The sequence below is a fragment of the Quercus lobata genome, chromosome 6 (assembly GCF_001633185.2).
Source record: "Quercus lobata isolate SW786 chromosome 6, ValleyOak3.0 Primary Assembly, whole genome shotgun sequence".
In the NCBI taxonomy this organism is placed as follows: domain Eukaryota; kingdom Viridiplantae; phylum Streptophyta; class Magnoliopsida; order Fagales; family Fagaceae; genus Quercus; species Quercus lobata.
Genome location: NC_044909.1, coordinates 12,546,367 through 12,566,548, shown reverse-complemented (window position 1 = coordinate 12,566,548; position 20,182 = coordinate 12,546,367). Strand labels below are relative to the sequence as shown.

Below are 20,182 nucleotides of genomic sequence, written 5' to 3'. Positions count from 1 at the left end.
GAATCTTCTGTTCTTGTGTTTCATTGAAGTTCTTTGAGCCACGTTATAAGATTTGCATAAATTATTTTACCAGTAGAACTTTTGATCTTGTGCTCTCTTGTTTTTTATTTTTATTTTTATTTTTATATATTTATAATTATGTATTTTTTTTAGGAGGAAAGAGACTCAAAAAAAGAGCAAAAATACATATTTATTTGTATTTTGAACAAAGATAAATTACGAGATACAAATGGAACTAAACTTCAGTGAGTAAAGTGACATTTTTAAATCATAGGTAGGCAAAGTGAATATTGCCTAATCACAAGTGGATTTATTGTAATTATCTCAAGTAAAAATGTATGAAATCATCCAATGAAGTCAAAAGAAAAACAATAATACCACAAATTTTACTACATAAATTTTTTAAAATGATACGCCCACTTTTAAATATAAAACAAAAAACAATTCAAAATTTTATTTATTATATTATTTACGTGTTATCACTTATCAATTACTTATAATGCTAATATTTCATTAAAAATTTGAGTTTATAAAACTCAACATTTTTCAAAGTGAAAAAAACAATCGAAATTTATACATAGAGATTGGAGAGTAATGATGATAAAACTTCCAAGTAAAACATTAACACGAGCAAATATTTATCATACTCAAACAAAAAAATAGAGAGAAAGAAACATTGTACCATCCATATAATAAAGTGTTTATTTTTTATTTTTAAATAGTTTCAACCTATGGTATTTGTTTATAATAATAATTCTTATATTAATAAGTTTTTGATGTAAACAGGAATTGAATCCCAGATTTTTTATTCAACTATAAAATTTTTTACTAACTGAGTTAAATGAAATCCAAATATAATAAAGTGTTTTAATCCTTTATTAAAGCGCCAAATTTTGTTCCTGTCAGTAAATTATGTTGCATAATCATCATCCAAAACCTAAAGAAAACCATCAATGAAAGTGTAAAGTAAAAGTCCCAGATATATATTCAGATACACAACAACAAAAAAATTAAAATCTCAATTAAGTCCCCCCTCTATCCCATTTGATCTAACATCCGCTTTGCCTTTTCCGAATCCCAAAAAGGTCAAAACCTTCTTTAATTTCGAAAAGACTTTCTTCGAAATCCCAGGCTTGTTGTTCTTCTTTTTCACGACCACTTGAAACCTTGACGGCGTCGTTTTCTTCTCGACCTTCAACCGTTCGACGAAATTCCCCACTGAAGCTCCACTCTTCTGAAACGCAACCAAAAGCTCCGAATATAACTTCTCCATCGACGCTTTAAATTTCTCAGTCACTTCCACACTCGATGATGATGATGACCCATCATTCTCATTGTCATTCCCATGGTACCCAACTCGCACAGACCCATCCATATAAGCAATACAAGCTCTCAATATCGAATCAGCTCGATCTCGAAAATGGTTTCTCACAAAAACCTCGAAATTCTTCGGTGGCCTTCGAAGCAAAAGCAACATTGTCTTACACGACAACAAAAAAACATCCTCGTTATAAGCTTTCGACCTGTTTTCCCATATAGCCCGACCAAATATCCCATGACTCGGTTCGTTAAAATACGGTTTTTCGTTTAGAACCAAAGCTTGGATCGAGACCAAGATTTGTAACGCGGTGGACTCATTTGGGTTCCACACCTCGAACCTCTTACCAGGCCACGTGTTAAGCAGTGACAAACAGACTCTTCCATCAGTGTACAGATTCGGGTTAAGTTTTAACCCGCGAGAGTGGTAGTAAACATGGGGCGGTCGGGTCGGGTAATTTGGTGGGAAATAGAAGTCGAAGAAGTAGAGTCCATTGTGGTATGGTGTACCCGCGGCGCCTACGATTACTGCTCTTAGAAGATCCATGCGATTCTCGTACACGCGTACGAAGATTGAATCTGGGAGATGTTTTTCCAGGATTCGCCACTCTTTCGTGATCTTCTTGTGGGCCTTACTGGCAGTTTTGATGATGCAATCTGGACCGGTATTTCTGAAGCAGTGGTCTGAGTCGTCTGAAACGACGTCGAATCGTTTGAACGACAACGCATTCAGCTCTCCTTGTGTCTCGCAGCTATGTGTTGTGGCCCAAGTAGGTTTTGCTGGGAGGGCCATCGACATAAGCTCTGATACCAATTTATTGTAAGAATCGAAACTTTCAATGTGAAAGTTTCACTAATTCCCATAAAAAAAAAAAAAAAGAAAAGAAAAAAAACAAAAGAAAGTTTCACTAATTAAAAGAAGGAAATTTAGCAATATATTTAACAAAATTCAAATTCTAAATACATCCCCAAAAAAAAAAAAAAACTCTCCCAAAAACACATGACAAGAGAAACCTCAATTTCTCTAAGAACCAATGCCACCCAAAAAAGTCTCTCCAAAAACACATGGCAATAGAAATCTCAATTTCTTTGCCACGGCTTGAATTCTATTACTCCAATGACAATAATGCGGCACTCTCATTTAAGAACAAAAGTGTCAAAAAAAAAAACAGAAGTCTATCACAAACCGACTTTAAAGGGGTATAGTATTGTCTGGACTTAATCTGATGTGTTCATCAATAAGTTAAAAAATTGGTCATGAGAATTGTAGGGAAATGTGTGAAAATTGACTTAATTCAAGGTATTTAGTCCCTATAAAAAACTCAAATAATGGTTACATACACTATTTATAAAACTTAAGCTCCGAACTTATTGGCTTAGTAATGAAACACATGTAACTAACTACCTCAATCCTATCTTGAGACTCACGACTAATTGAAGGGATGGAACTACAGGAAGTATTAGTGTATTACAATAAATATAAGATTCCTAACATCATGTCCTAGTTTTGAAGGCTAAGCTACAAAGAAGCTGACAATATTTTAGGATCATGTTAATGAGTACCCTTAGGTATTAGTTAATAATCTATTTTAGGAAAATTTTGATACTACTTTTATAGAAAATGAAAAAAAAAAGTCAAAACATTAATTATTTTTTTTCTTTTTCATAAAAACTTTCTTTAAATGGATTATTAACCAATGCCCTAAGGGTATTAGTTAGCATTTTCCTTTTAGTATTTAGGTAAGAATCTCTCGGATTTGTGGTTTTTATCATTTTTCTTCCTCTACAACTTGTAATTGTGAAGGAGTAATTCCTTACCTGAACAGTTGACCCATTATTTGGTTTAGTATTGGTTACTTAGTGAATTTTCTCTTTTCTTTTCCCATTTTGTTTCCAAGAAATTCTTCACTTCGTAAATTTTGCTATAATATTTGGTTTTTTGAGATTCATAATCTAGGGCAATATAAGTGTAACTATTTTAATTTGGTCCAAATTGATTCCTGTGAGTTGCTGATACAGTCTACTATTTTATGAATCATGAAGAATTTAAACCACGACAACAAAAGTAAGGGAATTGGTCTTGTAATTTTTAAGTCTCATATGGTTTATAAAATTCTTGGTTCATGTTTTCTAACCAATACTTTGAGACCACCTTAAAGGGATTACTTTGAAATTATTCTTCATACCCTATGTGTGTGAGACACAATACCACACACACACCTTAAGAGATTAATTTAGTGCTTTTAAGAATTATGAACACCTATATTATGAGATTAAAAAGAAAAATAGACAATAAGATACACAAATTCCATGTAATGGATAAAAAAGCTTTGATGGAAAGTGTGGAACACATCTGTTGTGTTATGTATTCCACTTCCGAATCATCACACCCTTTGCCTAGCCCATAAAAAGATTTAATTTTTTATTTAATGTTTTATGGTTACTGTGGGGCCCAATAATTTATGGGCCAGGCCCACTTGCTCACGGGGAGTCCAAAGGCCCAAACCGAAAAAGGTTATGGCCCGGAGATGCAGCCGAGGACAGTTTAGTCCTCGGCAGACCCAAAACCCCATTGAGAAGAGGGGTAAAAAAGAGATATAGGAACAAATTTGTAAGGATATCTAAAATATCTTGAGAAAGTTATCCTTACTACCCTTCCCAGATAAGACTCTGTACCTAACAGAGCCGTTTTCTTCAACTTTATCAACCATCCCCAACAATTCTGGGATTGGACTGATGGGACAAATATCAGTCTTGTAAAGGTTGACCCTACACGTGGACGAAGGACAGCGAACGCGGGCTAGTATAAAAGAAAAAGTAAGTGAATCTGGAGGGGGGCTCTGATCTTACCTCCAGAAAGAAGGACTCCATGGGTGAAAACACCTTAAGAAGACATGCACATCATAGAAAAAACCCACCGCTGGATAACCGGGGTAAGACCTTAATGATCCTCGGATCAAGTCCGAGGAGCCCAACCCCATAGGATGCGACGCTGTAGGGCTTAAATGTTCAAACCCGACTCCTTTTTCTACAGGAATTCCTCTAAAATCAAGACCGGAACATCGCCCCGTGACCAAAGGCAATCTTCTCAAGCCCACTCTCTACAAATCATATTGTGAGGGATCTTTCATGTGCGAGCCCAACATCATTATTGGGCCGCAAAAGAATCGTGTCCCTACAATTGGCGCTGTCTGTGGGGAGCTTGCGCGTTGGCGCAGGTGGCGGTGGAGTCAACTTTCTAACAAGCGGAAATTCCTGGGGTTTCCTCCGTCTCCGGCGACATACAGTTGTTGCTCCGACATAAACTTCTGCTAGGGGCTACGCCTTGCAGTGCCAAGGGCGCGGGCATCTCTAGGGACTTCCGGCCTCAAGCCAACTTTCCCTGCCCTGGTATAGGGGTTTATGGTCGAAAAATGAACCAAGTAAGAAGAAAAAATCACAAGTTTTGGACAGAACCAAGGCCTTGCATGGTCCTCGGACTCAAGCCTATGGGGAAACCAAGTACAAAACAAGAAATCTCCTAAGTTTTGGACAGAACCAAGGTCTTGCATGGTCCTCGGACTCAAGCCTATGGGGAAACCAAGTACAAAACAAGAAATCTCCTAAGTTTTGGACAGAACCAAGGCCTTGCATGGTCCTCGGACTCAAGCCTATGGGGAAACCAAGTACAAAATAAGTTTTGGACAGAACCAAGGCCTTGCATGGTCCTCGGACTCAAGCCTATGGGGAAACCAAGTACAAAACAAGAAATCTCCTAAGTTTTGGACATAACCAAGGCCTTGCATGGTCCCCGGACTCAAGCCTATGGGGAAACCAAGTACAAAATAAGTTTTGGACAGAACCAAGGCCTTGCGTGGTTTTCGGACTCAAGCCTATGGGGAAACCAAGTACAGAAAAGAAATCTCCTAAGTTTTGGACAGAACCAAGGCCTTGCATGGTCCTCGGACTCAAGCCTATGGGGAAACCAAGTAAAAAAAAAAGAAATCTCATAAGTTTTGGACAGAACCAAGGCCTTGCATGGTCCTCGGACTCAAGCCTATGGGGAAACCAAGTACAAAGAAGAAAAAATCACAAGTTTTGGACAGAACCAGGACCTTGCATGGTCCTCGGACCCAAGCCTTTGGGGAAACCAACTACTTGTAAGGAAAAACTACATTACATGGACTTTGGGATTTATCCGAGGAAAACTCTCCACTAACAATTGGGTTAGTTCCTAAATTGCGAGGATTCTCAAGTCTGCTTTCGGATCTGCAGCACCAAAGGGATCGATGCGATATAGAACAATATGTCGCCTGAAAAACAATCTGAGTTCTCTACTGCTCAGTCAACCCCTCGGATGGATTATTTAGAGATTATCATTCTCGGACGGTATTCTCGCACTTATCACAGAATATTCAATTGTTACCTCGGTTAGTTTCCTAAGTTTAACTTACTATGAATTATCATCGTAATGCCTGGTAGTGTTGGTAAATCAAAATTTGTTGAATTACGTTTCAAGGTTTCCCGCTCTAAGTATCATTGAAGAAACACACACATGGAGCACACCCTTTCACAAAATAGTGTTGCAAAAAGAATAGTATTCAAAACAAGTAAATAAATTTCCCTTTTTACTGAAACAAAGAAATAGTACAGCGTACAATGAAAAGCTGGAATCAACTTACGTCAAAGCTCACTACATAATTGAAAAGGAAAGATACAAGAGAATAAGATAAAGCCGAGGAGGTAGCACAGAGGAGGGGTTGGCTACTGCTTCAAGACCTGGTTCTTCCTCAATGCTTTTGCATGCCCACAGCTCAGGCAGCAAAAGAACTCAGCTTGGGGCCTGCACCGTCGAAGAAAGGGTGTAGAGAGAGCCCAGCTTCAAGCTAGCGTAACTGAAGAAAAGGTGCATGAAACCCAACTTGAGCCTCACACCGCTGAAGGAAAGATGCAGGGAGCCGGAAGTTGAGGAGCCTTCACCAAAAATTTGCCTGCAACAAGGCAGAGGCGCTGATGGCGGAGAATCTTTCTTCTGACACACCAAAATTCTGGCATGAACAGAACCTACTTCGGATTTTGACTAAAAGAGGGAGAAACACCCTTTCCCCTCTGTCGAAACGGAATATTCTCTTGAATTTATGCCTCCTTTGCCCGTACATCACTATTTTGAGTCTCAGGAGGACACGACGCCTTTGTGGCGGAGAGAGTTCCTTTTCCCCAACCCTCGCCTCAAACATGATATACCAAGGGAGGAAACTGAAGGATTTGTGCGTAGGTAAAACAACTTTCTCTCCTATTTATTTAAAAAGATAAGGTGGTGGCATTTAATTCACGCAGCGTCCCAAGGAACGCTACAGACAAAATGTCCCCGGCTCGATTTCCAACGCCATTTGCAACCATGAGATTAAAGGAGTCTCGTGAAGACACACCTCGAACACTGGGACGCCAAAAAGTACCGCGTGACCAAAGATTACGGAAATACCTCTTAATCTGTGGGCCTAGTAAATTCGCGACCCAGACCCGTTCTGCATGGGGGCCTAGGGACTACGGCCCACGCCGAGGGATAGCCGTTGCCGAGGACAACCTCCTGCTCGGCACCTTGTGAAACACCTGAGGAAAGGGAGAAACTGAACTATGGTCCTCGGACTCAAGCCTACACCAAAAAAAAAAAAGAAAAAAAAAAGAGAAGTTTTGGACAGAACCAAGGCCTTGCATGGTCCTCGGACTCAAGCCTATGGGGAAACCAAGTACTTAAAAAAGTTTTGGACAGAACCAAGGCCTCGCATGGTCCTCGGACTCAAGCCTATGGGGAAACCAAGTACTCCAAAAAAAAAAAAAGAAGAAGTTTTGGACATAACCAAGGCCTTGCATGGTCTTCGGACTCAAGCCTATGGGGAAACCAACTACGCGGATGGGAAAGTCCTCGGCTCAAATACCGTAAAATGTTAAGGCCAATAAGAGTGCTAGGATGATGGCGAGACGCTCCACTATTCGGTAGCCTAAGGGGGCTGTTCATTTTTGCGGGTGTTATGTCTTCAAATGATTACTTCCTACACCGCATAAAGCATCCAGTTCTAATCTTGGCATTGTTTCCGGGCAAGTATCGTTATTCACAGGTGCGCATTGCTATGACAAACAACTTTATTAAAGTTATGGTGACATTTTTTTATTAGCAAGTATTTTGGCCTTAGTCGTCATTGATTCAAATGCTATATTATTGTGCCGAGCAGCGCTTGCAAATTTATAAAAACATAGAGACAGAAAATGCGAAATAAAATAACAACAATTTTTATTAATATGAAAAATTATTACAACGTACAAAGAGGGGCTCAAACAAGCCTATACAAAAGGTAAATTGCCGAAGCAACGGTAACATCCGCAGTACAGATCAGTGATCAGTCAGGTGTCTTTTAAACTCGTCTTCAAAGTCTCTCCAATCTCTGCCTCAGTATTGCTCATATTAAGATAAGAACCTTCTTTGGAAAAAGATGAAGGAGAAGGAAGAAGAAGATGAAGTAGAAGGAAGAAGAGGATGGAGGAGATGAATGAAGAAGATGGAGGGGATGAATGAGGAGGATGGAGGACATGAGTAAAAGAAGGAGGAGAAGAAGAGGGAAGAGATGAAAAGAAAGAGAAAGGAGCAAAAGAGGGAGAAGTGAAAGCACCAGGATGGATCTGGTGCTGGGAAGACTAAGAAAGGGGGACGGAGGGGGGCACCAGTGAACAAAGAGAGGAAGAAGCAGAGGCACTTAGTCCCTGCCTCGTTCCTGACTCCTAACACACTGGGGCCATATTAGGTATACTCGTAAGAGAGCGGTTGGTTATAATGATGGGAGTTCTCGACTCAGTCACGCCGAGAGTTTGACGTGATGAGCCCCTGCTTCGGATTTTGGCTGAAAGGAAGGCGAGACAAGTCTTGAGTCTCCGCCATCCTTGCCCTGACCGAGCCATTTCGAGCTTCGTTAGGACACGGTGTTTCTGGGAGGAGAATGGTTTTTTCATTGCTTACTACTTTGGTGAGTATATCTCAGGTTAAGGTATAACTGGAGAGTAAAAGTAAACTCCAGAAGAAATCTAAGGGTTTTAAATTTTGGGGGGATTAAAGGGATTCATTTGTGGGAGAAACAACTCTTGTTTCTCCTCTTTATATAGGGGACGAAGGGGAGAGTACTTAATGTGTTCAGATCCCCAAGGAAATCTGCAAACAAGAATACATCCGTTTCGTTCCCCCACGCCTTCGATAATCGTTAAATCTGGGAGGTCTCGTAAAGGGAAGATATTAAAGACGCGCTTCGGATAACCAAACGGCATAGGTGCATCATGAAGAAATTAAGAGCAGCATCTTGTAGACCGGTACACTTCCTGGGCAGGTGAAGAGTCGCCAGCGTCAGTCAAAGGCTAAATTAAGTGAGTTACAATAAAGGTTTGGTATTACCAAAACCCCCTACTCCAACTAGGATGTTGGACAGCAGGGTTTTGAGGGGCTATTGTGGGGCCCAATAATTTATGGGCCAGGCCCACTTGCTCACGGGGAGTCCAAAGGCCCAAATCGAAAAAGGTTATGGCTCGGAGATGCAGCCGAGGACAGTTTAGTCCTCGGCAGACCCAAAGCCCCATTGAGAAGAGGGGTAAAAAAGAGATATATGAACAAATTTGTAAGGATATCTAAAATATCTTGGGAAAGTTATCCTTACTACCCTTCCCAGATAAGACTCTGCACCTAACAGAGCCGTATTCTTCAGCTTTATCAACCATCCCCAACAATTCTGGGATTGGACTGATGTGACAAATATCAGTCTTGTAAAGGTTGACCCTACACGTGGACGAAGGACAGCGAATGCGGGCTAGTATAAAAGAAAAAGTAAGTGAATCTGGAGGGGGGCTCTGATCCTACCTCCAGAAAGAAAGACTCCGTGGGTGAAAACACCTTAAGAAGACATGCACATCATAGAAAAAACCCAGCCCAACCCCATAGGATGCGACGCTGTAGGGCTTAAATGTTCAAACCCAACTCTTTTTTCTACAGGAATTCCTCTAAAATCAAGACCGGAACATCGCCCCATGACCAAAGGCAAGCTTCTCAAGCCCACTCTTTACAAATCATATTGTGAGGGATCTTTCATGTGCGAGCCCAACATCATTATTGGGCCGCAAAAGAATCGTGTCCCTACAGTTACTAATCATGATAAAAATCTTAAAGATACTACTGAAGAAAAAGTTATGTCATATTCTTTTACCTGTCCATTGTCAATTGAAAGGCTAATTATTTACAAATATGAAAAGATTTTTTTTTATAGGGTCATGTTAATGGGCAATTTTTCATAAATTATTTTAAACTTTTATGTGGAATATAAAACTGTCAAAAAAATTAATTATTCTTTTCTTTAGTCATAAAAAATTTTTTTAAAATTTTTTTAAACTAAATATCGTAGGAAATTTGTTAACTTTTCCCTATTTTATATACTCAAAAATAGTTGTATGAGGCTACTTAAATATTATATACTATAATGTCTGGAAAGGCAAGTATACTACTCCCACTCTAATTAATTCACAAGCGAATGCTTATTGAAAAGTTCCTCAAAAAAAAGAAAAAAAAGAAAGCTTAATGAAAAAGACACAAATAAATACTCCTAACTTAGAACAAATTACGGGCCAATGCTACTTGACAATGCACACCCATTTTCTAAATAAAAAAGGAACTGAGACCACATCATCAAATAAAATGTTCCTGGTTGTTGTACACCAGCAAAGAGAAGTTTGGGCTCTATATTAATTATTTGAGAGGTTTGGATTTATTTTTTGTGATGTTATCTCTTATGACATTAAAATTAAAAATTTATGATATAATCTAATGAGTTCGAAAGCTAAACAACAATATCACAAATACTAAAAAATTTATCACATAAACTTTTTCAAATGATATGTCAACATTTATATATAAAACAAACAAAAAAACAAAAAATTTATTTATTTATTATATTATTTATGTGTTATCTAGTACCAACTACTTCTGATAAAAAAAAAAAAATTAACTACTTATAATGCATATTTCATCAACACATGAGCCTATAAACATTTTTTTTTAGAAATAAACTAACCGCTTAATTCAATCACACACTTGATTACACTTTTTCACTAAACTCACACTCATTCCTTAACCCAAAGACTTCAACTAAAACATTAACATAAGATAAGACACATCTTTATGACACTCCAAAAAAAATTAAAAAAATTAAAAAGGAGAAAAAGAAACATTGTGCCATGATTGCCATCCATATAATAAGAATTATGCTAAGGGTATAATGTTTGACATAACTTTGTATCACAACTCGCCACAAGTTGTGATTGGAAAAGTGTCTCCACATGTTCCACTGACATATTCTTATAAATCACAACTCATTATGTGACAAGTCATGGTACAAAATTGTACCAAAAATTGTATTCCAAATATAATTCATATAATAAAGTGTCTTAAACTTTTATTAAAGCATCAAATTTTGTTCCTGTCAGTAAATTATGTTGCATAATCATCATCCAAGACCTAAAGAAAAACCTTTAATGATTTCAGTCCTATATATAAATATATATTTTACCTTGTCTAAAGTGCCCCTACAAAGAGGCCAAAAATCCCAATTAAGTCCCCACTATCCCATTTGCTCCCACACCTGCTTAGGCTGCTTTGCCTTTTCCGACTCCCAAAACCTTCTTTAATTTCCAAATCACTTTCTTCGCAATCCCAGGCTGCTTCTTCTTCTTCTTTTTCACAGCCACTTGAGGAGCCCTTGACGGCGTCGTTCTCTTCTCGACCTTCAACCGTTCGACGAAATTCCCCACCGAAGCTCCACATCTCTGAAACGCAATCAAAAGCTCCGAATACAACTTCTCCATCGAAGCTTTAAATCTATCAGACACTTCCACACTCGATGATGATGACGACCCATCATTATCATTGTTATTCTCATAGTACCCAACTCTCACAAAACCATCCATATAAGCAATACAAGCTCTCAGTATCGAATCAGCTCGATCTCGAAAATGGTTGCCCACGAAAACCTCGAAATTCCTCGGTGGCCTTCGAAGCCAAAACAACATTGTCTTACACGACAACAAAAAAACATCCTCGTTATAAGCTTGTGACTTCTTTTCCCATATAGCCCGACCCAACATCGAGTGACCCGGTTCGTTAAAATACGGTTTTTCATTCAGAACCAAAGCTTGGATCGAGACCAAGATTTGCAACACAGTGGACTCATTCGGGTTCCACTTCTCGCTCTTCTTGCCAGTCCACGTGTTCAGCAGTGACAAACACACTCTCCCATTAGCGTACATATTCGGGTTGAGTCGCAGCCCGTGAGAGCGGTAGTAGACATGGGGCGGTCGGGTCGGGTAATCGGGTGGGAAAGAGAAGTCGAAGAAGTAGAGTCCATCGTGGTACGGTGTACCCGCGGCGCCTACGATTACAGCTCTTAGGAGATCGACGCGATTCTCGTACACGCGTACGAGGATCGAATCTGGGAGGTTTTTCTCGAGGATTCGCCACTCTTGAACGATCTTCTTGTGGGCCTGACTGGATGGTGCGATGATGCAATCTCGACCGTCCTTTTTGTTGTTGTTGTTGTTGTTGTGGGAGTGGAGGTAGTGGTGGTCAGAGTCGTCTGAAACGACGTCGAATTGCTTGAACGACAACGCGTTCTTCAGCTCTTCTTCTATCTCGCCGTTACAGGTTGTGGATTTTTTTGTTGTTGTTGTTGACATTATTTGAGAGTGTTTGTTTGTTGATTGATTGTGTGGGGAGGGTTTTGTATTTTGGTTGAGAGTTTTAATGTTTTATGTATATGAATATGACGATGCGTGTAGAGTGAGACAAAGTGAAAGTTATCATAAATAATGAAAAAGAAAAAGAGATGTTATGGGAATGGGAGTGTGCTACTGTTTTTATGTTATCCTTAGTTTTAACAACTAGGAGTAAGTGGGTCCACCACTGAGTGATGAAAGTTTGTCGGTGATCTATGGATTGATTGTTTTAGATGGTGGTTTGATGGGGATGGACTCTCACGGATTCAATAAGTATGATGAGACTCATGAGAGGTGATAATTTGTAATTTTTAATTAATAATAATAATAATATATATATATATATATATTTTTTTTCAATCAAGAGAATTGGGATAAACTAATAAATGATAGAGAAGGTTAACGGATGCTCTAGGGTGCAGTGTGGGGCAGTTTTTTGAAAATCTTAGAACGGTATGTTGTGGTTTTAATATATGGACACGTTGGATGGTGGACATATGTTCACTTTTGAACACGTGTCCACCATCCAATGTGTCCAGTGAATATTTCCATTGGACACAAGCCACACTTTTAATATATATATATATATATATATATATATAGGTGTGATGTGGTGCGGTTTTTGCATCTCTACCTGCGAAGTGATAAGGTTATTTCATCTTTGTTGATTTTTGTGCAGTTTAAGCAGTTTTGTGAACACTCGCAATTGTACTAGGTTCCTAAACAAGTATTTGTTTCTTTTTCTTAGATGAATATTGTTTATTGTTAAAAACTGAAAACTGAAAATATGTTAGTAAAATAATTTTTAGATGTTTAAATAGTATCATGGGACTCAGGTTTAAAGAAAAATTTGTTGAAATCCGTACTTATGGATCCCTTGAACAGTGCATGAAACTCACACAAAAAAATGCAGATGCGCACGTCTGCTATTTTCAATGCAATCCAAACATACACTAAAAATCTTAGTTTATTGTATGTGAATAATTAGTTTTCTTTAATAAATTTGTACATATATGTGTGCGTTAGTTTTTATTTTTATTTTTAAGTGGTAGAATAATATTCATGTGCATATCATGAATCTAACCGTTTTTATTTTAAAACCTATAGAGAGAATTAGGCCAATAAGTTCTTGATTTATTAGTATCTCCACCATGATAATGGTAAGAATACTATTTTATTTCATGAAACCACTCTCTCACAGCATGAGACTCACACGTATGTGAATTCTATGGACTATGAAAGGATAGATTCAGGGAAGTATGGGACTAGTACATGAAGGCATGAATCATGAGATACCTCCTCCTTATGTTGGGTGTGCCTTTATGATTTCATTTCCGAAATCTTCATTTAGACAAAGTGAAAGAGATTCATGATTCCAAAGGAGCTAATTGATTCCACTTTAAGATGAATGGAGATAAAAGCATCAATACTGATAATGTCCTTTCAAGCATATCTGTAGTGAAATGATCATGAAGAGTTTGTGAATTTGTAGTGAGTTCTTGTCATGTATTTAATCTTGTGGGTTGGTGTATCTTTTCTGTTTGATGCTGGCAATTGATGAGTCACTTCCATGAAATCTCTTTGAATCTCAGCGTTAATGCTGTATTAATCAGCGCATAGACTTTAAATTATGTAAAGCGTCATTGTTCCTTTTTCTAAACGTCCAGGCAATTAGCTAATCTTAATATCTTATTGGTTATTGCTTTGTTTATAATGCACTTTTGAGTGTTTTTAGGACAAAATTGCCTTATGTCATTTTCATCCAAATTATATAGCCTTGTGCCTCTCTTCTTAAACTAATTAGGAAAATGCCTCTATTTTGAAACTCAACTTTCTCAAAATCAAGTTAAGCCTTATAGTGACGTTTTTAAGGACTTATAGTGGCGTTTTGTAAAATTGCCTATAACTCTATTCCATGGAGATCGAGTTACAAAATGTCACTATAGGTCCTTAAAAACATCATTATAGGGCTCTAGAATTTTTTTTTTTTTTTTAACCCGATTTTGAGAAAATCGAGTTATAAAAGAGGAGCATTTCCCTAATTAGTTTGGAAAAGGAGACATAAAACTATATAATTTGGGTGAAAAAGGGCATAAGGCCATTTTGTCTGTGTTTTTGAGTTACAAACTTCATGCGAGGCTTGATATAAGTTTTGCATAAGCTTCTTTTGAATGATTAGGATGCTCATTAAAGTTTTCAAATTCATGTATGTAGAAATATGACAATGATTGAAAACCATATGATAGCCTCAACAATTCCTAAAATTTATCAAAATTAAATTAACGTGAAAAAAAACCCATTCATTGGATCCCACTTTCCTTTATTTGTAATATAGAACAAATGGGGTATCTATCAAACCCAATGCAGCATTACCTTTGAGGGAAAAGAGAATATATCCTGTTTATGTAAAAAAAAACAAAGAGAATAGACCCAATATTGGGTTAAACTGAAACAGAAACGTGGGACCAGACCATTATCTTATTTGGTAGGGTCGTTGGCTTTATGGAATGGGTAGACTGGTGATTTATTTGCCTACAACTGTTCATGTTCTTATGTGGAGTATTTTTCAACATAGTGGGTACCATTGCCTCTTTCTTCCTGGAAGAAAATAATGTATCTGTAATGTGAATTTCACTTTGGGTTAAACTCGATTAATTTTAAAGAGCAATGCTAATGACAAGAAAAAGTTCACAATTCGAGATGATAAGTTATGGTTGGTTTAACGTTACTTTCATTTAGGTTTATAACTGACAACATTTTTAATTGTATATCAATCACAATGTACTACCTCAATTATTATAAAAGAAATAGTGAAATTTATTTGTATCCAAAGACTAATTATTTTTCAAAGCTTGTGTAATCTTCCACTCAAATCCTTTTAAGTAAAAATATGGTATTTGTGCCAAGTACTTTATTTCTTGTTATTTCTAAGTGAGATGTTTAGGGTTCAAATTTTTCCTCCTTAACTAAGTCTGTATATGAATTAAGTCATTTAACTTGGCTTGATAAAAAAATTTGTTAATATATATATATATATTTATTTATTTATAAACAAGTCGAACTTGAGCCTTAGTTTTAGGCTAGTTTTATAAATGAGTCAAGTTCAAGCAAAAAAAAAAAAAAAAAGGTTCATGAACATGGTCATGAACAACAGAGCAATAGGGCTCGATAAAGAACAAGTTGAGCTTAGGCGGGTTTATGAGCTTAATAATAAGATTTTTATTTTTTTGCTAATACTTAATAATAAGATTGATATGCATATGGGCTTAAAAAAAAAAAAAACTAATACTTGACTAAACTCTTTTAATTACTTAGGAGTTGGAATCACATGTCTAAATCAAATGGGTTTGATATTATGCTTTAATATGAGTTTGATAATGTACATGTATTGTATCTTGAGCTCAAAAGCTAAAATTGAGCTTAAGCTTAGATTGACTAATAAATCAAGCCAAACCAAGCAAGTTCAAGCTTTTGAACCATATGATAAGCTCAAATTCAACCATAATTTATAGGCTTGGTTCAAATTTAGATATTAATTTTATATTTATTATCTATGTAAATTTGAATATTCAATACTTGACAAACCTTTCGTTTATATCTCAGACTCTCAATCCTAACTATGAAATTTAAAAAATAGAGTATATGTCTATTCTGAATATTATTCAATTAATCTCAAATCGGGTGAGAATATATGGATATAGCTCCTCTCACTCGGCACTTTTCTATTTGAGTTAATTTAACTTTCAAAGCTAGAAAAAAAAGAAAAAGGAATTAAAAAAATCATGGTCTTGTCACTACTCACTAGGTGCCGTGGTAGCTTGGGCAAACTATCACTTATCCTTTAAATTCAACTTGATTCGACAAGCAAATGATTGATGCCAATAGAATGGCTTGACCAATATATGAATTTCATGCGAGTCAAATTTCTCTGTAATTTCGATGAATTCCATTCTATTTTGCAGCTAAATTGCTATGAGCATTGAAAAATGGAATTGATAAATGTGAGGGTAAACCCAAATAGTTTTTCCCAATATAGGAGAGCATCTTTGGTGGGCAGAGAAAGAGAGTATTTACTTATCTATGATCCATCATGTATTATTAGGAGATGGGCATTTATAAATGTGATTGAAGTGCAATAAATATTTCATACATTTGGTCCGTGCATATTCTTTCCCACAAACACAATATATGGACACAACAATTATGTCATTATGTGTAAGGTGTGTGTGCCTCCGTGATGTATATATTCTTAGCAAGCAAGAAAGCACACTGTTCGGCCTTTAGCTTTCCACTGCCTGATTAAAGTAAAAGACATATAAAAGAGCCGTTGCCAAATACGCTATTATGAGGGCGGCGCTACTATGTGAACTAACTTCATATATGGTATTTAGTTTACTATCCAAATTACCATTTAAAAGTGTTGGTTATCATCATTGCATTTTAATTTTTGTTTTAGTGGTAAAGAAAATGTAAACAAAAAGTACATGAGGATCGAGTATGATAAAGAAAAGTGAAACATTTAAACTTCTTTATTTTTTGGGCACATAGAAAAATTAACAATCTGCACATCAAGTGGGTATGAAATTTTTTGTGCTCCTAAACTTTCTGTAGGACTAATATTTGAACCCCATATTTGACCTATAACTATTCTAGAGACAACAACTTTCACAATTTTTATCACAACATGCTAAAATAGTATATTGTAATTAGTACAACATTACTTTTACGTAAGACCATTTCTAACATTAGTTTATTATCCATCATTCATAACTTGTCAAAATTATGAAATTTGTTAGATATCTAAACCTATTGTTTGAACTATCATTGATTGACATAATTGAGCAGCCCTTTGCACCATGTATTATAGTTTTTTAATTGATGGAGATTGAAAGTTAAAAAGTTTACTTTTAATCTTAGCACTTGGATGGTTTTTATTTATTTATTTATTTTTATTTTTATTTTTTTATAGAACATTTATTTTTTTACTTGTTTAACTTTCCTCTCTCACATTGAGGGGTAATTAAATAGTGCACTGGATCCAAATCTTGCTTGGCCGATGACCATATAGGGTGATTAGTTGGCATCTCATGGGTTCTAGTTAATTCAACTGGTAAAGTTGAATAAAAGATCTGAGTTTCGATCATTACCTACATGAGATGCCAATTATCAGAACCAAATGTAATAGGCTGAACTATTTCTATAAAAAAAAAAGAGCATATTCATGTATTTGACATATTCATTATCTTTCTCATGATATATGAATCCCACAACTATGTGACACTGAATTGTTGTGAAGGAAATGATGTATACATTATATACATACACAAGATATTTTTACTTAGCGGAAACATTTAGGTTTTGATCCCATCTCTAAAGTCGAAAACTAAACGTAGCAAATACTTTTATTTATTTTATTTGGCGTTCTCATCAATGAAAGGTGAAAGAGAAAAGCTATTAGCAGAGGCGAGATTTTCCCAATATTTTATGTTAATTTGAAAGTTGAAACACAAATCAATATATAATAAACGAGCACGGAGTGTCTGACAATGCACGAAACTTCTACATTTGGTTGAAGGAATCTAAGAAATGTAAGGATAAACTTCATCAATTTTACGTTTTCATTTTCTTCGGAGATCAGCTATTTTCTTGAAATGATTACCATGTTGCTACGGAATCGTGTGGAATAACTTTTAGACTCTCCATCCACATTTTCACACCATCCCTCAGCCGAAGAAGTTTGCATGTCAAAAAAAAGTGTCTTCATACTCTCATTTAATTAAACAATTGAAACTGTTTCATAAATAAAATTTTGCATTGATGAAAGAGTGGGTGCAATTTTCTATATTAATATATACCATATTAGATATAGTTTGCTCTCAGTTTTTTAAAATCAATTATCTTTGTCTCTCCTATTTTTGATGAAATAAAAACTGGGATTTATACATCATCTCTAACTAAGATTAAGAAATCTTGGGATCTATTATACACACTTAAAAGTACCGTCTCCTACTCTCTTATTTATTTATTTATATTTTCCTATTAAGAAAAACTAGTTGCTAACCTGTGCGATGCACGAGAAAACTATTGAAAATAAGATTTTAAAAAGAAAATTTTATTAATTTTAGTTTATATCGAATATTTTTTTTATGGTAGTTTAAAATATTGTTGGTGCAAACACAATAATAATGGAAATGAAACACAAAGAGAAACTGAATAGTACTTCTGAATATTATTAATATAAAGAAAGGAAATACACAACACTATTTGGACTGAATCGCGGCACTCGCTCTCTTTAAGGAGATTCAAGCCCTTAGTTGGCTAACTCTTGTGCACAAAGTGTTCAAGCCCAAAGCTCCACCAGAAAGAACACCCTTTCTTGTCAATAATCTATTTTTGATACCTCCACTCTTCACCTCCCTCTTGCGCACGTATCTAACCCAATATCTGAGACAATTCATGTTAGCCCATTAATCACCACAATTAAAAAGAATAAAATAGTCTCTCTCCTTTTCAATGTGGGATTAAACATTTTTCACAACTCTTCAGCTTCCATATTCACTCCCACATCTTTACATTTATGTTATAACGTTTACTCATCTTAATTGTTTAATATTAAAATGCTCCAACAATCCCCCACTCATTTTAATATTAAATTTTAGTTAAAGAGAGATTACTAGGCAAAGATGGGTCACTATGTATCATGAAGGTGTGCTCTGCATTGAACCTTCACTTAGTAAAACAGCGATCTCAACTCCAGAGTCGTAGTGGTCTCCAACTTGAACTAGGACTGCTTTAGGGAAATTAAGCATCACTGCTTACACATAACAACCCAGGTGTTGACATGAGCTTTTATAGCTAGCACTTTACGGCCATGTGCTGATCCCGGTTTCATGAGTGTATTTGAGATTAAGTCCAAATCTCATAGGGAGCGGCCCCACCCCCACACTCACATAGGTGAAATCTGTCAAGGGTGCTCCTATAATTCTGACACCCCACTCATACGAGCTACAAATTTCATTCAGAGCTTTTTACTCAACCTCTCCACATTATAGGATAAATGCACTTACATCATAGGGATGAACAATTAAAAAATTATTTACAGAATAAATAATTAAAAAAAAATAAATAGTGCATTTCTTACGACCATCATATGATTCGTTTTTCCCATTGAACCCAATTCTCAAGATCTCTGGTCCTTGGGTTGGGTATCCACATACATGGCTCATGATTCTATAGACTTTAGTCCCATCCCCCTCGATGTATTCCAGACTCTATCTTTTGCCAAGACCTTGGTAAATGGATCTGCAAGATTATCATTAGATTTAATATAATCCACAGTTATGATGCCACTACTTAAATAAGATCGCACGGTACTGTGCTTTCTTCTTATAGGTCTGGATTTACCGTTGTAGTAACGGTTTTTAACTCTACCAATTGCGGCAGTGCTATCACAATGAATTAATATAGGTGGAATTGGCTTTTCCCAAAGTGGAATTTCATATAACAAATCTCTAAGCCAATTTGCCTCTTCACTAGCTGAAGCTAATGCTATTAATTCAGCTTCCATTGTTGAATTAGCAATTATCGTTTGCTTTTTAGATTTCCAACAAATAGCACCACTACCTAAAGTAAAAATATAACCAGTGGTAGAGAGAGAATCACCTGACAAAGTATTCCAATCGGCATCACTAAAAGCTTCAATCACAGCAGGGTACTTTTTATAAAATAAGCCATAGTTTTTGGTACCAATTAAATATCTCATGACTCGCTCAATAGCTAGCCAATGATCTTTACTAGGTTTGCTAGTAAATCTGCTAAGCACTCCTACTGCATATGCAATGTCAGGTCTAGTACAATCAGTAGCATAACGCAAACTACCAATGATACTAGCATAATCCTTTTGATTAAAAATCTCATCATCATTATTCACAGGAAATAAATGAACACTAGAATCAAAAGGAGTAGCTACACTTTTGTGATCATGAAAATTATATTTTCTCAATATTTTCTTAACGTAATGTGATTGATCAAGATATATTCCATCACATGTTTTTGTAATTTTCATGCCCAAAATAAAATTAGCCTCACCAAG

General features: G+C 36.3%; 1 protein-coding gene across 1 annotated transcript; it reads right to left on the bottom strand.

The window, feature by feature from the left end:
• Window positions 1-967: 967 nt before the first annotated feature.
• Window positions 968-12,342, bottom strand: LOC115949841. Its single transcript, XM_031067112.1, has 3 exons — window positions 10,975-12,342; window positions 10,890-10,905; window positions 968-2,121 (listed from the first exon to the last, which is right to left on the bottom strand). The coding sequence occupies exons 1-3, from the start codon at window positions 12,049-12,051 to the stop codon at window positions 1,019-1,021; spliced, it is 2,196 nt and encodes a 731-aa protein (XP_030922972.1). The 5' UTR covers window positions 12,052-12,342; the 3' UTR covers window positions 968-1,018.
• Between the last annotated feature and the right edge of the window lie 7,840 nt (window positions 12,343-20,182).

Bases quoted from the DNA above. Each gene is read 5' to 3' on its own strand.
- LOC115949841 (XM_031067112.1), bottom strand. From the start codon at position 12,051: ATGTCAACAACAACAACAAAAAAATCCACAACCTGTAACGGCGAGATA.